The 19,510-nt window shown below is 44.2% G+C and overlaps 1 protein-coding gene across 2 annotated transcripts in view; it reads right to left on the reverse strand.

Moving 5' to 3' along the window:
• Positions 1–2,336: 2,336 nt before the first annotated feature.
• Positions 2,337–19,510, reverse strand: part of IRF2 (interferon regulatory factor 2) — a 49,040-nt gene continuing 31,866 nt past the window's right edge. For both annotated transcript variants that reach the window (XM_074905810.1, XM_074905812.1), the window contains exons 6-10: positions 18,131–18,177; positions 14,116–14,227; positions 10,376–10,540; positions 5,116–5,162; positions 2,337–3,699 (exon numbers count right to left, since the gene is read on the reverse strand). In XM_074905810.1, the coding sequence (XP_074761911.1) occupies positions 3,388–3,699; positions 5,116–5,162; positions 10,376–10,540; positions 14,116–14,227; positions 18,131–18,177 (683 nt within the window). In that variant the 3' untranslated portion in view covers positions 2,337–3,387. The remainder of the gene's footprint in view (positions 3,700–5,115; positions 5,163–10,375; positions 10,541–14,115; positions 14,228–18,130; positions 18,178–19,510) is intronic.

Below are 19,510 nucleotides of genomic sequence, written 5' to 3' on the forward strand. Positions count from 1 at the left end.
GTAAGCCCACTGCTTCTCGCAGTATGTAATGCACAGGACACGGCTACTTGCCTGGAGGCCTGCAGAGACATCCCAACATTCAACACCACCAGTCCAACAGTGAGGAGAGAGCAGCCATTGTGGAGGCAAACTGCTTTCACAGAAGCAAAAGCCTTGAGTCAGCTCTCTCTACTTTGAAAGATGCTTTCCATCACCCCCCTACAACCCCACCTCTGGGCTTTTTCTCAGCCTTAGCTCTTAATACTAAATTCAGGCTGCACCAGAAGCAAAAGGCTCTCTCCATCCACAGATTAAATAGTCCTCAAAAGGGAAGATGAGCGCCAGCGCTTAGTCGCTTAGTTTACAAGATGCTTTCCAGTCCCACACGATGGAGCCTTCTCTTTCCCTCAGCTCTGACCCTTGCCCTAGGCCCAGCCTCAGCCCCAGCACTGCAGCCCTTCCTATCCAAAAAACAAACCTTCCCAAGAGGAGGGTTCAAGCGTCAGCCTTCCACTGAGTTTGGCAGCCCCTTCCCAGTCCCAGCACAACTGCGGCTCTGGACTTTCTCTTCTACCTAAAGCAACTCTTCCTTCCTCACAATAAAAATTAATCAGGAGATGACTCTTCTCTCAGTCCCAAGTCTCCTCCAACTCCAGCCACCTGCAGCTCCCAGCCCCAATCACAACGCTACCTTGAGGGCCAGCCACAGGGCAGGCAACTTGCCACACAAAGAAAGGCTGGAAGAAAGGGATTCATGAAGCCTGGAAGAAAATTTCCTTGCTGAAAATATTCAAGATGTGGTTTGACAGGGCCCTGGATAACCCACTCTAAGATCCTGCTTTCAAGGGAAGGTTGGACCCAATGTGCCCCAGGGATCCGTTCCAGCTCCAGCTTGTCTGTGGCCCTACAAGGTCCCTCGCTAACAAACAAGAGCCCATCATCTTAAAAGGGACTAGGAGATGCTACAGAGCAACTTCCAAACTTTAGCTTGGAAGTATGGAAAAACTTAAAAAAACCCAAACAGACCATGTTAAGAAAATATAAAAAAAATCCCAAGGGAGCCCCAAAATCAAGAAAAAGAAACCTGCCGTGAGCCTCATAACCCTGCTGGCAAAGGACCTGGGATGATGCCAGAGACTCACTATAATGCACATGCATGTAGACACAACCTCCATAAGGAAGACCAAACCTTGTGGCCTTTGGACCAAACCTTGTGACCTCTGCACAACCAAATGAAAGGGACAGAGATGAGAAAGTTTACATACGATGATTTTAACCATTACAAGTTTTCAGCCTCAGTTAAATACTGCTTGGGGCTTCCTCCTCCTCCCAACCCTAACCAAAGCTCTAACTTTGTCTTCCCAGGCCTCCAGGCAGTGGGCTGGCGAGACAAAATTGCAAGTTTCACATGGACTTGTGATAAAATTTGGAACTGTGGCATTAGGTTAAGAACACAGCAAAATCCTACCATTTGCTTTTCATTTACAGGAGCCATTTAGCGCATCTGCCAGTGATACTGCCATTTTTGTGCATGTTACTGCTCATCAGCCCAACATACACGGCATTTGGCTCAGCTATCTGTCAGGCTTGTATCCAGAATGCTAATCACACCCGAAGGATACTCTGTGTCCACATATTTTACATACCTGAATCAACCTGTACAATTTCCAACAGCTTAAAAAACTGCAAGAGGGTAAGTGCTCTCAACTTCTGCCTGAGTCAGTGACAGCCCGAAGTGTACAACACTCCATGGAGTCTATGGCACAGCCTGTCCACCACATCACAAAACCCTGCAAGCCACTGCACACCCTTAATTAGATGCTCAACAGCTTCCCTCAAAGACCCAGAGGAATCAGAACTTGCCATCATTTGGTAGATGGCTGAAAGCCTTGGGGAATGTATATTTGACTTTCGATTCATTCCACCAATAAGAAGTTATCGCATGAAACTCTGCAAAAAGAAATTTGTCTGGACAAAGAAACTGGGAGCAAGCTAAACAGAGATCTGAGGAATGGGGCAAGCACAGCTGAGCCTGTGTTGGGTGAGGGATGGACTTTCACAAGCTCCCTTCCATGACGTGACTTGCTCAAAGCCGAACCACAGAATAACAGTAGAAGAGGTGCCCCAACTTCTCACCTCTGCACCTGAGGCCAAACTTGAGTACACCACATTTAAACTCTAGCTCCTCTTTCCTCCTCAAGATGCCTCAAGCACAGTACTTCCCATCACTAGATGGGTACTCCAGAAATTGTAAGGTGGCTCATGCTAATTGCTCACTCCGAGAGGTCATATTCACCTATCAAACCCATGCCATATGGGGCTTTTGAAAGATTAAAAGAGAGAGACAAACAAGAGGATTATTAAAAATTTAACTATATACCATATTTATTATCAATCCACAGGATAATCTGATTGCTACATGAGCTCATAAAAGCTATTTCACCTTTACAAAATTAAAAAAAAAAAAATGTGCCACAAGGATGTAATAACTGCTGATAACCAAGGACTGAATCTTAAAATTATAAATTTGCTGTAGAAAAGATTAAAAAAAATTATATTCACTTTAGAATTTTACTTTGAATAAAATATTCCCCTGTATAAAAAATAAAAAAGCTTGCTCTGGTTAGAATTAGAGTATTTTTCTTCTTCTTCTTTTTTTAAATCTGGGAATTTGCATAATATCTCTGTAATAGGTTTCTTTTTTTTCTTTTCCTATTGTACCACGCGGCATTCAAGCATAGCAGATTAGAAACAAACATGAGAAAAGCAGTCTTAAAACATATGAAATCCACATGGGAAGTTTTAACTTCCTTTCCTTTCCTCTATTCTTTAAAGACACTTTAGCAAGAATAGCCTTGGAAAAGAATACAGGTGGGGTGGGACCTTCAATGTGCCATTAAGTAGAGCAAGGTAATAAAAGGCCTTTCGTAAGTGCTTTCTTAATAAGGTGCAGAAGCAGACTGCAACGTTGCTAGTACTGCACTATGTACAATATTCACAATAGATTTTTCTTTATTTAAAAATATTCCAGCTAGTTCACATTTTCTCTTCCATTCTGAGGCTTTCAGTTCCATCACAGCCTTGACAGCAAGAAGCGCAGCAGCACCACTTCCCTTGTGGTCGGTTGGTCCTCTTAAGAAACACTGGAACCTGCGAGTGGGCCAAAGTTCTTGGGTTGTTTTCCTACATAGCAACCTTGGAAATCCGCTTGGGTTCAGGTGTACGTACTGACGGCTGGAGTCCTGAGTTAAAAACACTCCGGCACTGGAGTTGGACACAGCAATGTTTTATATTGCCAAGGCTTTACCTTAGATTTGTCTTGTGTGCGTCAAGGGATGAACCTCTCCTAGAGAAATGTAAAATACAAAACCAAACAAAACAAAGCCAAAAAAACACACCGTCAAAGGCTTAGCAGCTCTTGACTCTTGACTGGGTGATGTCTGACGTTTTCTTGATGACGCTGGCCCGTGTCTCGCGGTCCGGCCGGCTGCTGCTTGTGGAGGCTGTGGACACTACTTGTGGCAGAGGGATGTCTGGGAAAGGGGGCCAGGAGCTGTTGTAAGGCAGTGGGCAGCTTTCTTCTTTGATGGTGACTTGGAGGTCAGGCTTGTTGGCTACAAAAGTTGCCATGCTGGGAAGCATATGAGAAGTGTTCCTCATTCCCAGATTGCTGAGATACTGTTTGCCTTCAATGTTTTTCTTCTGCCAATGAAGTCGTCCCTAGAAAAGGGGGAAAAAGGAGGGAAGACTATATGAGCAAATGCAACTTCGTGAAGTGCTCCAAGTAACAAGATGAAGACAGAAATATCCACAAATTGCACAGAAATTAACCCATCTCTAAAAGCCTGAGCCTCTAGCAGCTGGCTTTGACTGTCTTTGCTCTCAGCCATTTCTCCCTTTCTGAAGTTGTGTGCCTAAACCTAGGTGGCTCTCCAGCACTCAAGAGGCTCTGCCCACTCTTCTGATGAAATAAAGGCTTTATTCCCAGTATGCCAGAGATAAAAATGGACACAGACAACAAAGAGAACACTCAGAGCTCCAAATGGAAGTGTCTCCTCTGTTATCAGAGAGAGCATCCTCCTGCCAACAGGGAGGCACAGAGACCCAAGACCTCTCAAGCAGCACCACCCAAACTGTCAACACAGGTGAGGCTGCTGGGAAAACCACGGTCACTTGATGGTGCGTCCCCCATCACAGGGAAGAGATTCACCCAGGAGATGAGCATCCAGTCCCTTCCCCATCACACATGCCACAATGGTGTGTTCTGTCAAAGGAGGTTTGGGGAGTCATTACTGGCAGTCTACACACAGGCTCCACCCTAACCAAGGCATGAGAGACAAAACCAAGAGAGCTAGCTATGCCATTATATGGCTGCACAACCTGCAGTTCTCCAAGAAGGAGGATTCAGGGGGCTTTCTGGGGGGCACAGCAGAGGAGAGATTTGCAAGAGGCCTTCTGCAAAAAGCAGCTGGAGCACCGGACATCTAAGTGCCCTCAGTGAGCTTCCCCTGGCCTCTTAAGTACTCACGGAGATTGGAAGGTCTCATCATCACTTGATGGCAGCCCCAAAAGAGAAGGTGAGTGCTGTTTTTTCATAGGTGCAGCTCAGGAAATGTTCGTGGGGTGGGTATTTTCTCCATGGATTCCTTTCACCCAGCAATACCCAACTGACTGCTCGGGAAAGCTTTTTGCCTCCCATACCTCAAACATTCAAGTAGCATTTCTATTATGTGTGTAAGCATTTCCTCCAATTGTATGAGTTCAGGTGCCATTTAAGAAAACAAAGCAAGCATGCTTTCAACCAAGATAAAATACTCACTACCCAGCAATGTCAATACATCATTAACAAACTAGTTGGTACTGTTGATTGTTCTCCCAAACATCTTATCACGCAAATTAATCTCCTTGTCTTCGGACAGATTAGGAGGAAAGAACTTGTAGAGATATTCATTCTGCGACCATCATCCAAATGTCTATCTTACTTGAACCTTCCTGGTTTGTTTTTCTCCCCCAGCTATTATTAAAATTAATTCTTTACTGGTAGACAGAGTTGCAAACAGAGAAGGGGAAAGAATACCTCAGGACATTGTTCTTGAGACCTTACTCCAAAGTGTGAAAAATTCAGAAAGCACTTACCTCTGCATTTTCTTCATCACTTGGAACACTGTCGGTTGTTTCACTTTCTGTTGAACAAAACAGAAACAAAAATGAAACTCATGCTATTCTGTCTACAGTAGCAAAATCCAGCTCAAGAGGCCTGATTCGCTTTCAACAAGTGGAAAGAAACAGAATCAAGCCAAACAACCAGGAAACAATGGAGAAGCATGGACCCTTGCCGCAGCAATACCAATCCAAGGGCTAGACAGCACAGCTGCACTGAACAACTGGGGTAAATTCACATGATTATCACAGTAAACATGGCTATATCCTGGAAAAAACAGCAATGGAGAGGGCAGAAGTAGATTTGTGTTTTCTGGGCAGAGGGAAGAATGCCCCCTCTCTCTTGCCCTCTCCTGGCAGCTCCAGGCCTGGCAAAGAGCAAAGTCCTGTCCAAATCCTTATTTTTATCTCCCTGCAAAAGCAATAACAACTCCACCCCAGAGGAGATAAGTGTGTTTTTGTCTCATGAACTGTTATCTCAGCCTGCCGCCTCAAGGGCATGCTGTCACTTCTGGCACTTTATTACTGTTGTTATACTTTGCTCCTGTTTCACTTTTGCCACCCGCGCCCAGCCCCCCCCGGCCCCCCCCGCCCCGGTCTCTCAATCCTTCACCCACCAATAGTAGCAATGCTACTATCTCCAGCCCCATTGCCTTCCCCCACCACACACAGCCTCCCTCACCCTCATCACTTCAACCAGAGCACAAACACAGGGGTGCAGCTCCAGCAGGACAGCCATCCTCCTGCAACTGCATCCCTCCCTTGCAGAAGAGTCTGAAATCCAGGAATTTTGACTGTATTTTCAAGCTCCCATCTGTCTGAGCACAGGTCTCCCAGTGTCTGAGGGTCAGGCTCCTAGCCCACAGGCTGGTTGAGAGTGCTGTGCCTCAGATACATCTGAGACAGGGAACAAACCCCTCTTTTAGGATCGGTCTACAGCAATGACTGCTTCCTTCTGCACAGCTGCCCAGTGTCCAGACCCTCACCCAGAAAAGCAGAGGCCTGGTCCCGCTCAGCTCGTGGGGTTTTGAACCACTGTCTTGTTTCCTGGGAGCCATCTATCAGCCTAGGCATCTATCAGGCTACCAACAGCATTTGGAAGAGGTCTTTCTCCAACCCCACCACCAGGGCTGAGCGGAGAGGGCTCGTCCACGCCCTAAACCAATGGGAAGACAGAAATTACAGAGCTGAAGGAACAATGTGATGAGTAGCAGGCAAGGGAGCTCTTAAGTCCCAGTTTCCACTCTCTGCTCTGTGTTACACGTTTTAGCCCATGCAGACTGCTCTGCACAGCCCCTGCACCCCTGCGACCATAAAGCACAATCCTGCCTTCCCAGAGAGCAACTCTGTGCTCTGCACCAGACACAACACGAGTGCTAAGGATGTGCAGACTGTGCCTTGTGGATCATGCCCTGGCACGTCTTCAGAGCCTGGCAGCACCTTGCCCTTCTCTTGAAGCTTGGCTAAGCATTAGGTTTAGGCAGAGGGCTCTAAACCCATAGTCTGAATTACTCTTCCAGACCCCAAGATCTAAGCTGCACCCAAAGTCCTTCTGAGGCAAAGAAGCGGGCAGCTCAGCTATTCCAGACTGCTACTGCCAAAACCAGCACTTCCCCTACACCAGAGTTTCTACCACAACATGCAGCAAGCAGAGGGGCAGTCTGAAACATTAGATCTAACTGTGAAGCCCTGCGAGGTTAACAGTCTGAAGGGCTTCTCATTCACCAGCCCAGGTAAAGAGATGTGCCAACATGATTAAGCTGGCTAATTAAGCAATACTAGGGGGAGGAGAGGCAGAAATTAATCTGTGCAAAGGAGAAATGGTCCAGAGATAGAATCAATAGGAGGAATCCACATAGAGACAAGAAACAGATATTCCTTGACGTGAAGAAACATGCGGCAACAAAAAAAGGGTGACGCAGCTAAAAAGGAATCCATCCTTGGTGTTTATACATAACAAAATGCTGAGCAAGAGATAGCACTATAGTTAGCAAAGCCAGGGAAACTAGCCACTCGGGCATGGAAAGTTAAAGAAGTTATTTCAATCAAGAAGGTTATTTGAATCAATGTTGAACACAAGAGGAGGCTGACAACAGCCTTGGTATTAAAAAAATGGATTTCATGGACATCAGTGGAAATATGAGAAAACTTGCAAGGGCCACTCACATTATTTGCCTTGGTAACCTCAGAAAAGAAGTAGAGGTGCTTTTGAAATAAAACAGATTTATGTAGGACAGCTGATACCTTAGGCTACTTTTTTTTGTTGTTTGTTTCAGAAGAGCTAAATTAACTGTTTCTGCACAGCTGTTACAGTCATACTCTTTCCTGCCATTCAGTTGTAGCACCTGACAGCAGGCAGCTCTGCCCAGCAAAACCATGAGCATAGGGCTAGACCTCCTGTGGTTCTCCTGTATAGGTTTGTGTGGAGCAAGACAAAGACAGAAATAGTCACAAGAGTGTCCACCAAGTTTCAAGGTTCTAACAAACCACAGACCCTTGTCCTCACTCCTCCCTCAAGGGCAAATGCATGCTTTAAATAAACAGAGGTTCACAGAACAATTTAGGCTGTAAAGGACCTCAGGAGGCCCAACCTCTAGCTCAAAAGCAGGGCCAACTACAGGACAGGATCTGGTTGCTCAGGGCCTTATCCAGTCAGGTGTTGAAAACCTCCAAGGATGGAGGCACCACAACCTTTCTAGGAATCCTGCTTCACTGCCTGACTGTCCTTGTGGTGAAAAAGGTGACATTTTTTCTTCTATCCAGCTGGACTGAGTTCTCTTGTTTGAATTTATGCTGTTTCTCATCCTCCCACCACACACCACTTGAATAGTCTGGCTCCACCTTCTCAATAACATCCCTGCAGGTAAGGGCAGGTGGCTATGAGGTCCTCAAAACAATCTCCTCTCCAGGCTGAACAAGCCCCAGTCCCTCAACACACAGAGTGAGTGCTCCAGCCCTTGATCATCCTGGTAGTCCTTTCCTTCACTTGCTCCCATCTATCTGTATCTTTCTTGGACTGGGGAGGTTCAAGACTGGACTCAACACTCCAGAAGTAGTGTAACTAGTGCTGGGTAGAGAGGGATAATAATTTACCTAGATCTACTGGCCATGCTTCCGAAAGCTGGTGGCCTTCTCTGTGGCCAGGTGGCTCTGCTGTCTCACATTCAGCTCACTGTCCACCCGCCTTTTAGCAGAGCTGCTCCCCATCCCACCTGCCCCAGCCTCTATTGCTTCAAAGGGCTTTTTCTTCCCAGGCACAGGACGTGGCATCTGTCCTTGCTGAATTCCATAAGGTTTCTGCCAGCCCATTTCTGCAGTCTCTTCAGGTCTCTCTGGATGGTGGCCCTGCCCTCAATCATATCGACTGGTGTCCCCTATTTGGTGTCACATGCAAACTTCACAAGTGTGTGAACAATTCTTCTGCTCACTGATATATTAAACAGGACCTGTCCCAGGACAGACCTTTGCAGTACTGCACTTCCTACTGGCCTCTAGCTAGAGTAACCAGGATCATCAAGAGCTGCCTCGAGATGCATTCAAAAGCATGTCAGTGCCATGAAATTATCTCTGTGTTATCTGAGTTATGGGCTAGCAGGTTCTGTTATAAATTAGGACAGCTGAAGGCCACCAGGATACTAAGACAACAAGGGGATAACAGAAGTACTTCAATCACGCCTCATTTTCCTTATGCAGGCTTGTTGCACTGACTTTAGGGGAGGCAGCTTATGACTTGCTCATGTCAGGGTGGTTCTGCTGTCACCAGACCATCCCCCTCTATCGTCCCAGCCCAAGCAACCACCATGACTTCCAGACCAAGACAGTGACTTTTGTTTGCATTCCAAGAACTTAGATCCTATAGCTGAGGTTAAAAGAAAGCATCACTGTCGTGTTCACAGAGACTGGAAAAGTTCTGCAAGAAGCATTTGGAAAGAGGACAAATGTTTCAAAGGCCCCATCTCTCAGCTGCTAATAAGTTAAAGAACCCTCATCCCCCTGCCTTACACTTTGCAAAGCCCTTCTAAATGCTTTGGCCATTACAGACTAAACACGTTGGGAAGCATAATCGTTTATCAACATGTGTGAGACTAACATTGGAGGCTGTTCAAAAGAACATTGTACTATTCACTCAGACACAAAGATAAAAATTACTAAATACGTATTTTATAAAAATGTTTCTGGAAGTAATTTCAGCCTAATGAGTCAAAGGCAAAACCATGTGTAAAATAATAAATTGCAAGGGGAATGATTAATACTTAAGTTTGCCTAAAAAGATGACATTTGTGTTTCTACGTAGTCTCTTGAGGCTTGCAAGTTAGCAACACATTGAAAAAGGAAGGACACGCTGGATCTGAAACTTTTTCTACTTTCAAATGTGGCTTTGCCCTGCTTCCTACGGAAATAAGGCTTGTGTGATTGTAGTGACTCTATATAGCATGCCCATGTATGCATTTGTGTCTGTTCTCCCCTAACAACTTCTGAACACACTGTCAGACTTGGATAAGGGATAAATGAATGCCAAAGACTCCTGACTTCCTACCAGTTTTATGAAAATAAGGGGCCAGACAAAAACAGAGAAACCATTAGCACCCTGACTCAAGGGAAAGCTTGTTATCTCACCCCTTTTTAGATATCAAGACAATCCAGATGGGACGCAGACGTTGGAAGCCAGACCTCCACAGCTCTGCTGCTTGCAGGACCACTTGTTATCAGTTGCTACATGACTGTTCTAGCCTGCAGAGTATGTGTAACAAGACAGATCTAGTCCCCCAGGGCCCTCAGCTTCACGTCTACATTATACACCATTAGTGCAGCCCTTAGCACTCCATGCCCACTGTGCTAGGCACTGAGGAAACAGAGCAGAGAAGACCTTTAATGTTTAGTAAGTCAGGGGGCAAAGGGCACACACTGTATTTGCAGCACATCATTTGTACCACTGAAAATGCCCCTCTAATAAAAGATGAAAAGACCTCTCTGTATTACATCTAAAAAGGTTCTTTTTCCATTAGTCACAGGCTAAAATCTGCAGCTTACATTTCCAACCTCAGATCCGTCAAGTTGTTTGCCAAGGTGAAATGTGTAGAGGACTGTGAGTTTTTGAGTTTCATTAAACATGTAGAAGGCAGTTGAACAGACACTTCTGGATCTTTGCCAGCTACCCTGGAAGAGCCCCCTTTCCCCCAGTGTCTTCTAAACATTTCCAAAAAAAGAGAGTGTAAAGAAATGCCAGAATGCTTACCTGCATAGGATGAGACGGGGGAGATCTGTAGGGGATACAGATGGCTCATGCTTAGGGGCTGTTCATCGCTTTCTGTTGTCACCTCTACTACCTGGCAAATGTCAGGAGGATTGGCAACTATCACCTGCTCCTCACTGCTGCCATCAAGGTGCGGCTGTCCTACAACTTGGAGTTAGAAATAAAAAATTTATTAGTCAGCACACCTCAGCCCTGCTGGATCTCCAACAGCCTGTCCTTGAAGCCTGCTTGGTATTTGACTGAGTCTTCAATACTGTCTCAGCACTTTCTTCCACACCCACCACCTGCTTTTGGTGGGACTTCTAAAGGAAACCTATGATTTATTTAGTTTCCATCACGTTCAGAGACATTTTTTTACTCACTTGTGACAACAGAAAATGCCTAACTCTCCCCTGGTTCTCACACGTAACATCCTTGAACCCTCCTTGACATACCAGCTGTCCAGAGGCTTTCTGAGGGAAGACCACTGCCATGCTCCTCCACCCAGAAACGTGGTCTCACCAGGACGTACAGACACAGCCATCTCTCCTAATCTAGGAAAGCATCCTTACCCAGCAAGCTGTCAACATTCCATGGCCTCTGGGTGCTCTCATGTACATGATGTACCAGAAGACCAGAACTGGCATGTAGAAAACTGTCCACATGGTCATGTAAAACATGGTGGGACTCTGATTTATACACAATATGAATCTGTGAAAAATTTCTCCTCTGATTAGATGCTTATTCTCACTGATCCTTGCAATGATGGTACGCAGAAAAACACAGTTGTACCTGTAGTCTGTAATCCCCATGGTCTGTGACAGAAAGCTACAATCTGGTTAGGTATTAACAGAGGGTTTTCCTATTGCTCCAGGCACGTGATATTTAATACCAAAGGAACATTCTTTATTTCTACAAAGTGAAGGCACCATAGATGCTTTGCAACTGTCACGAAATGCTTTGCAGACATCAATTGCGCTACACAACACCCTTTTGAAACAGGGAAATAAACCGAGGTACCAGGAAGTTACTGAGCAAAGCAAAAGTATGGTGAAAGCCCAATTCTCACTTCTCTGGAGTCGCTTGAGACAGCTCCCTCTGTCTTGTACAACTTCCCTGTCGATCCCAGCAGTATGAACACATGACAACTGCATTTATCCAGCATGGAGCTGAAAGCCACTAGGCTAGATGGGAAGAGCACCCAGGGATGGAGTTGTCTTAGAGGATAGCTAACCTGAATCCACAGGTGTCCAAGAGAAAAGGAAGGACTATAGATATTATTTCACTGGAACATAAAGCTTCAAAAGGAACAACCTTCATACAGACAAATTCTGTACAAACGTGGTGCTATGTTGTTAGAAATTCAGACAGTACATTTTTTTCAAGACCCATGATAGGAAAAACATGTAGGCAATCAAAGACAGTATATCTTGAAATTCTTCTGTTAAGTGACCTAAGTACTCTAATTCTTAAGTTTAAAAAAGGCAAAAGATAGCATCTATTGCTGGATGAACTAAGATAAATATACATGAACGTACATGTATATCCTGTCTTCTATCTTTAGACAATGCTCGAACACAACTTTTTGAAAAAGAAAAGCGAGAGGTTTTTCTCTCAGGGAAAAGTTGCGTGTCATTTTGCTTTGTGAAGTGCCAGGTAACCACTGGAAAATCCCCCAAACCTAAATGTGTATTTTATGAGATAATTTCAGCATAAAGAAAATTACATACATTCCGGATAATTTTTTTTTTTTTTTTTTTTTTTTAAAGTTGAATCACTACAATTAGTAAGATTTTGTTCCAGATATTTCGTTTCCACTATATTTCACCGTTCCTGGTTCTGAAACAAGCAGTTTTTTATTGAGTGGTGGGAAGGGGGGGGGGGGGGGGAAGAGCACACACACACACACACACACAGAGTTAATTTTTGTCTGGGAGAAACCAGTATTGTGCAACCCTGACGGGATACAAGCAGGCCATCTGCAGTGTTTTATCTCTCTCCTTAATACCTGATGAATTCTTACCCACCCTGAGAGATTAACTTGCACAGCAAAAATTACTGCTTAGTTGGGCAATACACCACAAATTTCCCGCGAGCTGCACGTATGTCAGCAACACTGCAGGTGCCGTTTGTCTTTCCTCCCCTCCAGCTGACTTCCCTCCTTCCTGCAGAACAGATCTATTTTACTGTTTTCACCCACTTTACATCACAATCCTGCTTGCAGTCCTAAATAAGGACTTCTCTCTACAGTCTGCATAAGCAGCACATTTCACAAGTCATTAATTAAACAACACTAGATGAGTTACTGGATAAGTTACCCACCCGAGCACTTGCTGTCCTACCCCTGAAAATAGATTCTACGAGTCCAGAGAAAAAATAAAGCCCTTAAGGTGCAAATTCAGTCTGTTCCTCTGAACCTTTTACTTGGTTTCCATGACATTAGATGTTGATGTTACAACTATGGGTCCTATCCTGTAAATTACTGAGACCTTCTAATGTGCAACATGCATTTCACCTCATCATAAAATCAAACAGGAGTTCAGGATACACTGCACTGTAGAAAACTGAGACGTTTGCAGCAAAATTACTCTCTCTGATGTTGGTGGATTTTGGGGAACACCAGGTACATTCCAAAGACTGCTGTTAATTGATCTCTGTTTGACTTTAAGACTGTAAAACAAAGCAAAAGTGCATTCTTTCACGGGACTGCATATTGGCCTTGGGGTGTTTCAGATTTGTTTATGAGTCAGTCAGTAAACAGGAAGCATTAATAGCACTACAGGGCTGTTCCTTCAAGTTATAAACCCCTCTGTAATAGAGGAGCAACAATCATGTTCTAACACTTACAAAGCAACAGCTGATTAAATGGACTGCCATAAAAAGAGGAAAAAATACTAACAGACTCCTCAGTCACAGAAGTACTTGAGGAGAATGACTATGCAAAGCCCTGTGACTTAAGAAATGGGCATCAAAAATAGTCACTGCATGTAATTTCTGCCATCTCTCCCAGCAGAAGACTAACGTATCTTTCAAACACTTTTTCATCATATATAAAAGTGGAATTCTAGACAAAATGGTATATGGGTCACATTTCTAAGAGCCCTTGCTGCAGTGACAACCTCAGCCAAAAAAGAGCTGTCAAAGACTAGCTCAATTATTCTACTGAGAACCAATTATTCACATGCTGAGGTGACAGCTAATTCTTAATGTACCAGTTTCTAAATCCAGTTCTTCACTGATCCTTGTTGTTAACTCAGTGCTGTTAAGAACAAACTGCTACTGAGATGCCAGTAAAAAGAACCAAGTTCCTCCATTTCATCTGCAGGTTTAAACTCCCAAATAAAATTTTATGCTATACAAACCTCTGCTCTGAGCAATGGGAAACTACCACCCGACTGCAGTTTAATTCCCATGAGACACTGGCTACAGTCTCCTCACAGCTGAGGACTACCCTGTGGAGTAAGCTCATGTCAGGAAAAGCCACCTGAGCATGTCTGTAAGTGCTTTACTCTCACAGGCACCACACTGCCACAGTGCTGCTCGCTTTCTCTGCAAGGTGGCGGGATTGACCTGCAACCACGACCTCACGTGGCTTGGGCTAGTGAGAAATAGGTCAACCTGCCTACAACCTCGGCATTCTCTTAAGTGGAAAATGCTGATGGGAAGCTGAGTTTGGCAGAGTCAAAAGGTTTTTTGAAGTCACCTGTATGCTTAGCATATAAGAAAAGCATAGGAGTACTTACCTACAAAGTTCACTGTACTGTCAACTTCATTTTTTATAGTGGAGGACAGGAAATAGTCAGAAGTGACGTCATTTAGCCCATTAATCTCAAAAGATGATTCAACTGGCTCTTGCTAGAATGAAAACAGTACAGTTGGGTCAGGTTTGATTTATTTTAGGAGCCTGGACTGAGTTCATCTCTTTGATCTGAGACGGTAATAAATCATATTGCTTCTGCCTGCCATATACCCCCTGCTCTCTGCTAGACACTATCTTAGAGCAAATATTTTGGTTCTCTGAGAAGAAGCCAGAATCTACTCCATTTCCAAATCTTTTGCTTTGAAACAAAAGCTATTTTTAATTTTCAGATTTAGAGTGAGCCTTCAGAGACCAAAAAATTAGTCTGCTATTTACTAGAGATTAACATTTGGAACAAACAAGGAAGAAACACTGATTTAAAATGGTACTCTATTTAATATTCATCCTCATTCCCTTCCAAACATGCTGTATGCCTTAGCGCTCTCTGAAAGAAGCCTTAGCTTCTGTACAGCAATTACTAAATTCTAGCTTTAATTTTTCTCTGCAGCAAGCCTGAAAGCAAACCTAAGTGTTTACACTAAACACAGCCTTTTAGATCACATCATAAACATTACCACAGGGCAATAGCGTTGGGAAAACACCACCTGTTCTACATAGACTGAGCTTTCCACAAGATGCATCTCTCTAGGTCTGGTACACTTGAGTGGGAATCTAAAAAGCTCCCTTCAGAATAGACACCTAGAAGTTTAATTCCACAAACTCAGGATTTCTTTAGAAAACTATAAACACATTTAAAGCATTATCTACAGGTCCAACCTCCTTCCTGGTATTGGTTCCCTTACAGGGTTATCAGTTTCAAAGTCTAAAGTCTTCTGCTCCTACTCTGGGCTGGCCATGTGAGGGAAGTTCTACCTTGCTGCTGACCCAGAGACATCTGCAGAGAGGTGCAGAGCTGCCGGTTGGATTTGATGTCACACCATGCTCATTTTCATTGTTCTAAAGCATTTCAGCAAGGGCTAGGTGAACCGTGGACTTGTGGTGCCAGCCCCCCACAGCACTAACTGTAGGAACTGTTATCACGAGGACAAAAAACTACCTGTCACACTGTCCCAGGTTTTTTGTGGATGACACATGCTATGATTGTGATTTACTCAAAGAGAGCTGTCACTTCCACACCTTCTTAGCCATTAACAAGGCAAATATACACTCTATCCCAAGACCCCTGTGTACATCAGAAGGGTGCAAAGTTAGCATTAATGGCCTTTGAAGACTTACACCGGCTGTGGCAACCCACAGGTCAAAGACCTGGAGAGCTGGAAAACATAAAATTAGCTGCTATTGATCCACTGAGGATCATGACTGCAGAGACAGGTTAGGGCTACACACTGGAGCCCTGAGCCTCTGGTGTTGTGCAGTGCTTCAGCAAATACAGCAACCCCCATGGGAATGCTGCACGTACAGCACCTTGCTCAGCTTTACTGAGGCTTGGTTACAGAGAATTTTATTTAGTAGCCCCTTTTGAGCTGCAGAAGCAAACATGCATCATGGAACTCAGGTGATGGTGCCAGATCCACAAAGGGCCTTGGACACTGGCACAGTTGGTGTTAACTCACCTAAATTTTCAGTGTCCAGATGTCTAGCCTAAGCTAAATGCATGGGGAAAGGTGTCACTTAGATTTAAAAAATGTCTCAACGGGGAGGTGTATGCACAGTCAAAAGGTTACATCCAGGATAAGGTAGAAATAAAGCCTCAGGCAGGCAGTTCAGTCCTTTGTTTCAAACGAAAGAGCCTATTTTTATCCAGGCTACTCAAGACACTTATGGCTTCCTCCAATTGCTGAGAAATCATTTTTTAAGGGAGAGACTCCGTTTGCCCAAAAGCCCAGTGGCAGGAGACCTATCTGCAAGGTGAAGACCTGCTTGCAGTCCCCCTTGCCTAGAGCAGAGCAGATATTTGGTAAGGCCAAGGTCTCACATTCATGGGGACAAGCAGTGAATGCCCTGAGCACTCAGCAAGGTCTGACAGTGCTCGTCACCCCCAACAGCAGTTGCTGTGGGTGCCCACAGCGTCCAGCAGTGGGAGGGCTCAATGTGAGACTCTCGGTACACCGAAGTCCCTTTGTAGATCTGCAATCAGATCTTCAGCTGCTTGCTCTGCTATTACCCCACTGCAGCTACCAGGCAGATCATGGAGCAGCCTCCCACTCACCTCCACTAAAGAGAGGATTTCAGGGTAACTGCAAGGCATTCAATGCAAAACACGCATCTCAGATCTCAGGAATTCACATCACCAAGCAAAGCAATTATAAGCAGCTTTCAATGCTCAGAAATGTACATTTGCACTAATTCATCCATCACCCTTCTCTGCTCTTATAGTATTCAACATTCAATAGTCAGTCTAAGACTGGAAGGAGCATCTATTTTAAAATCTAGGCATATCTGGAAGCCAGCTTGTATACGCAATTGTCAGAATAAGGGACAACAGACAGCAATACTACCTGGCCCCAGCTCAAAGCCTACAAGAGCCAAGTGGCCATACCATAGTTGGTGGCTGGTGAACCATATGCTTGTAATAGTTATCGCTCGTAGGTGTATGTGCTGGAGGCATAGCCAATTCAGCTCATTGCTCCTGTGATGCCTGGCCTAATGCTTCTGTGCAGCTCAGGACAACTGAGCTGGAGGAAAATGCTCCCAAAAGCTGTGAGCATTACCCCGCCGGCACCTACTCCTCAGGCATAATGCCACATGTACTAATCTGACAGACATCACTGGGACTCCCTCAGCAATGCCTATTTGTGAGATTAATATTAATGGACAGGATGGGATTGTTCAAGCACCTCTACAGCTTTTCAGGCATATAATATTTTGACTAAAAGATTGTGAAGGAAGGGAATGACAAAGTACTGCTGCCAGCTTTGGCAGGTACCACAGGCTGCTCTGTTCTGACCAGAGGAGTTTACTGACTCCCTCTGAACACATGCTACCATCAGAGTCATGTTATAACAAGCACACATGGCTGCATGATCCAGATAGGATGGTTAAAAAGTGGTTCCTTTAAGACAATTTAAAAATCACAGTATTCTGACATGTAAGTCCACAAGTCACAGCTTCCAGGACAGTGTCTGCCTTCCAAACCCCATTTCAATGGAGGAGTTTTCCCAGGCCTCTGGGTTCACCTGGCCCAGAGCATTCCCTGGCCAGCAGGTGCAAAACCTGTACCCAGGTGAGGGTGGCACAGCCCTTCACAAGCAAGCAGCAGGCGACTGAGCTGCCCTTTTGCTGCAGACATGGCTGCTATGTGCAACACAAGAACACCAACTTTAGGTGAAGGCTGAAAGTCTGAAACCTTTGTGATTTGCTTTTTGATAAAATCAAAGGCAGATCAAATCCTGGTGGCGTGTAATACTGGCCACCTCAAAGAAGCACTTGGCAGAAGCGCAAAATCCAGGAAACACCATGCTTTGCAGGAAAAGCTAACATCAGTCTGGGTCCATGCTCTGAACAAGCAGAAATCTCAGGCACTGACTGAGGAGCTTTACAACTGAGGTCCTTTAACTGACAAAACACGAGCAGAAGGTGCAGCTCTAACAGAACTTCTTCCCCATGACTAAACAACAATGAATTTCCAATGTCTTATGCACAGAAATTGCTAACAAAAGGTAGCTCTGTTGTTCAGAAAAATTCCTTCCATGACTACTGTACTTCTACTTTCACAGACAAACAAATGGCAAATGTATTGCCGAGGCTGCCAGTTTTCCAACCTCCAGGCATTGTAACACAGGCCTGTGTCAACTGATGACGTCAGTCAAGGCTCTAACAGCCTTCACTTTAAAAAAAAAACAAAACAACAAACACCCCATGTAACTGTAGCTACTTAACCAAACCACAAGCATGAGAGATTTGCAAATATCCACCACAATATACTATTGGGGCTATTAAAAAAAATTGCAACAGATTGTTTTCACAAGCTCTTACACTATTAAACAGCCACTTCTTACCTTAATCTGTTTGAATTTGTCATCCTTCTCGGACTTCGTTTTTTTTCCTGCAACAACAGAAGGAAGATTTCTTGAACTCCTGTGTGCCATGAGTTATCTTTTTATACTTTCTATATTTATCAACAAATAGCCCCAGAACATGCCTTAAAATGGTAGTATCTCCTAAGAAGGGAGAACACATTTTGCTTAATTTTAAACCCCCCTTAAGGCCAAGGCAGTCAAAAATTCACCTTGAACACTCTGGCTTTGTGTTTTCTTATTTAAGGGCTACAAAAAAGAACCATGGTGAGACTAACGAAAGCAACTGCAGTCAATAAATCAAGGTGAAAATATCAAAGTGATAAATACGGAAGAGTGACAAAGCAATAAGGTCTGTTGAAAAAAGAAGGGGGAGAAAAATACTCTTAAAGGGAAAAAAATCAAAATATATGTCTCATCACATCTGTGACACTCTCACTGTAACTATAGAATCAGGGAGATTTTTCATTGATTTAACGTGAAAAGAGATCACAATAAACTTCAAAAAATACTTTTCTGAACAGTCACAACCTGAGGGGGGAAATATTTATTATAATTCATGCAAAAGTGGTTTATGCAATCATGCTGGAGTTGAGAATCCAGAAAAACACACAGCACATGACCCTCACAATATGTTGTGTGCCTTGGCAGACCCCAGTGTTGCTGCCCCTGCTCTGACCTGACAGGACCCTGATGTAAAAGCTCAGACTTGCTGGTGCAAGTTCAGCTCTGCCCCACTGTTTGCACAGACATGTCCCAGGAATTTCTCCCATCTGTACTACAAGATAGCACTGAGAATTAGAAATGTTAGCAGCCAAATTCTTTTGCTCTCACTCACACACAAATTTAGCCATGTGCCATGCAGAAATGGCATGTGAGAATATACACAGGGCCCAAAATATGTCAAGAGTTTTACCGTAACTGGACTAGCTACAGAATCCTCTCCTGCTACAGTCCCCATCTCCAGAATCTCAGCTTTCATGATGAACTTTTCTAGTTCCTACAGCATTTACCACAATGGGACAGGTTATGGTTTTGGGAAATATGCATGAACATAAAAAATACACCACTGATAAGACACTGGCAACAGTTTCAAAGACAATGTGCTACCTTTTGCAGATTGATCTCTTGTTCATAGTATGACTCTGCACCAAAAATGCCAGAGTTCCTAATTTCCAAACACACTGACCTCAAACTGAAGATGTGTCTTTCACTTCTCAATTTAAGAAAATAGCAAACTGAACTACAGGTGAACTGAACTGGATCTTAGAGGAACACCGTGCGTTTGGTTTGCCAGTTACCTTTTCGTCCAAAAATTCTAGACACTAGAGGATACCAGAGGACTAAGGAAGCCATTGTCTA

The sequence above is a fragment of the Athene noctua genome, chromosome 4 (assembly GCF_965140245.1).
Source record: "Athene noctua chromosome 4, bAthNoc1.hap1.1, whole genome shotgun sequence".
NCBI classification, from domain to species: Eukaryota; Metazoa; Chordata; class Aves; order Strigiformes; family Strigidae; genus Athene; species Athene noctua.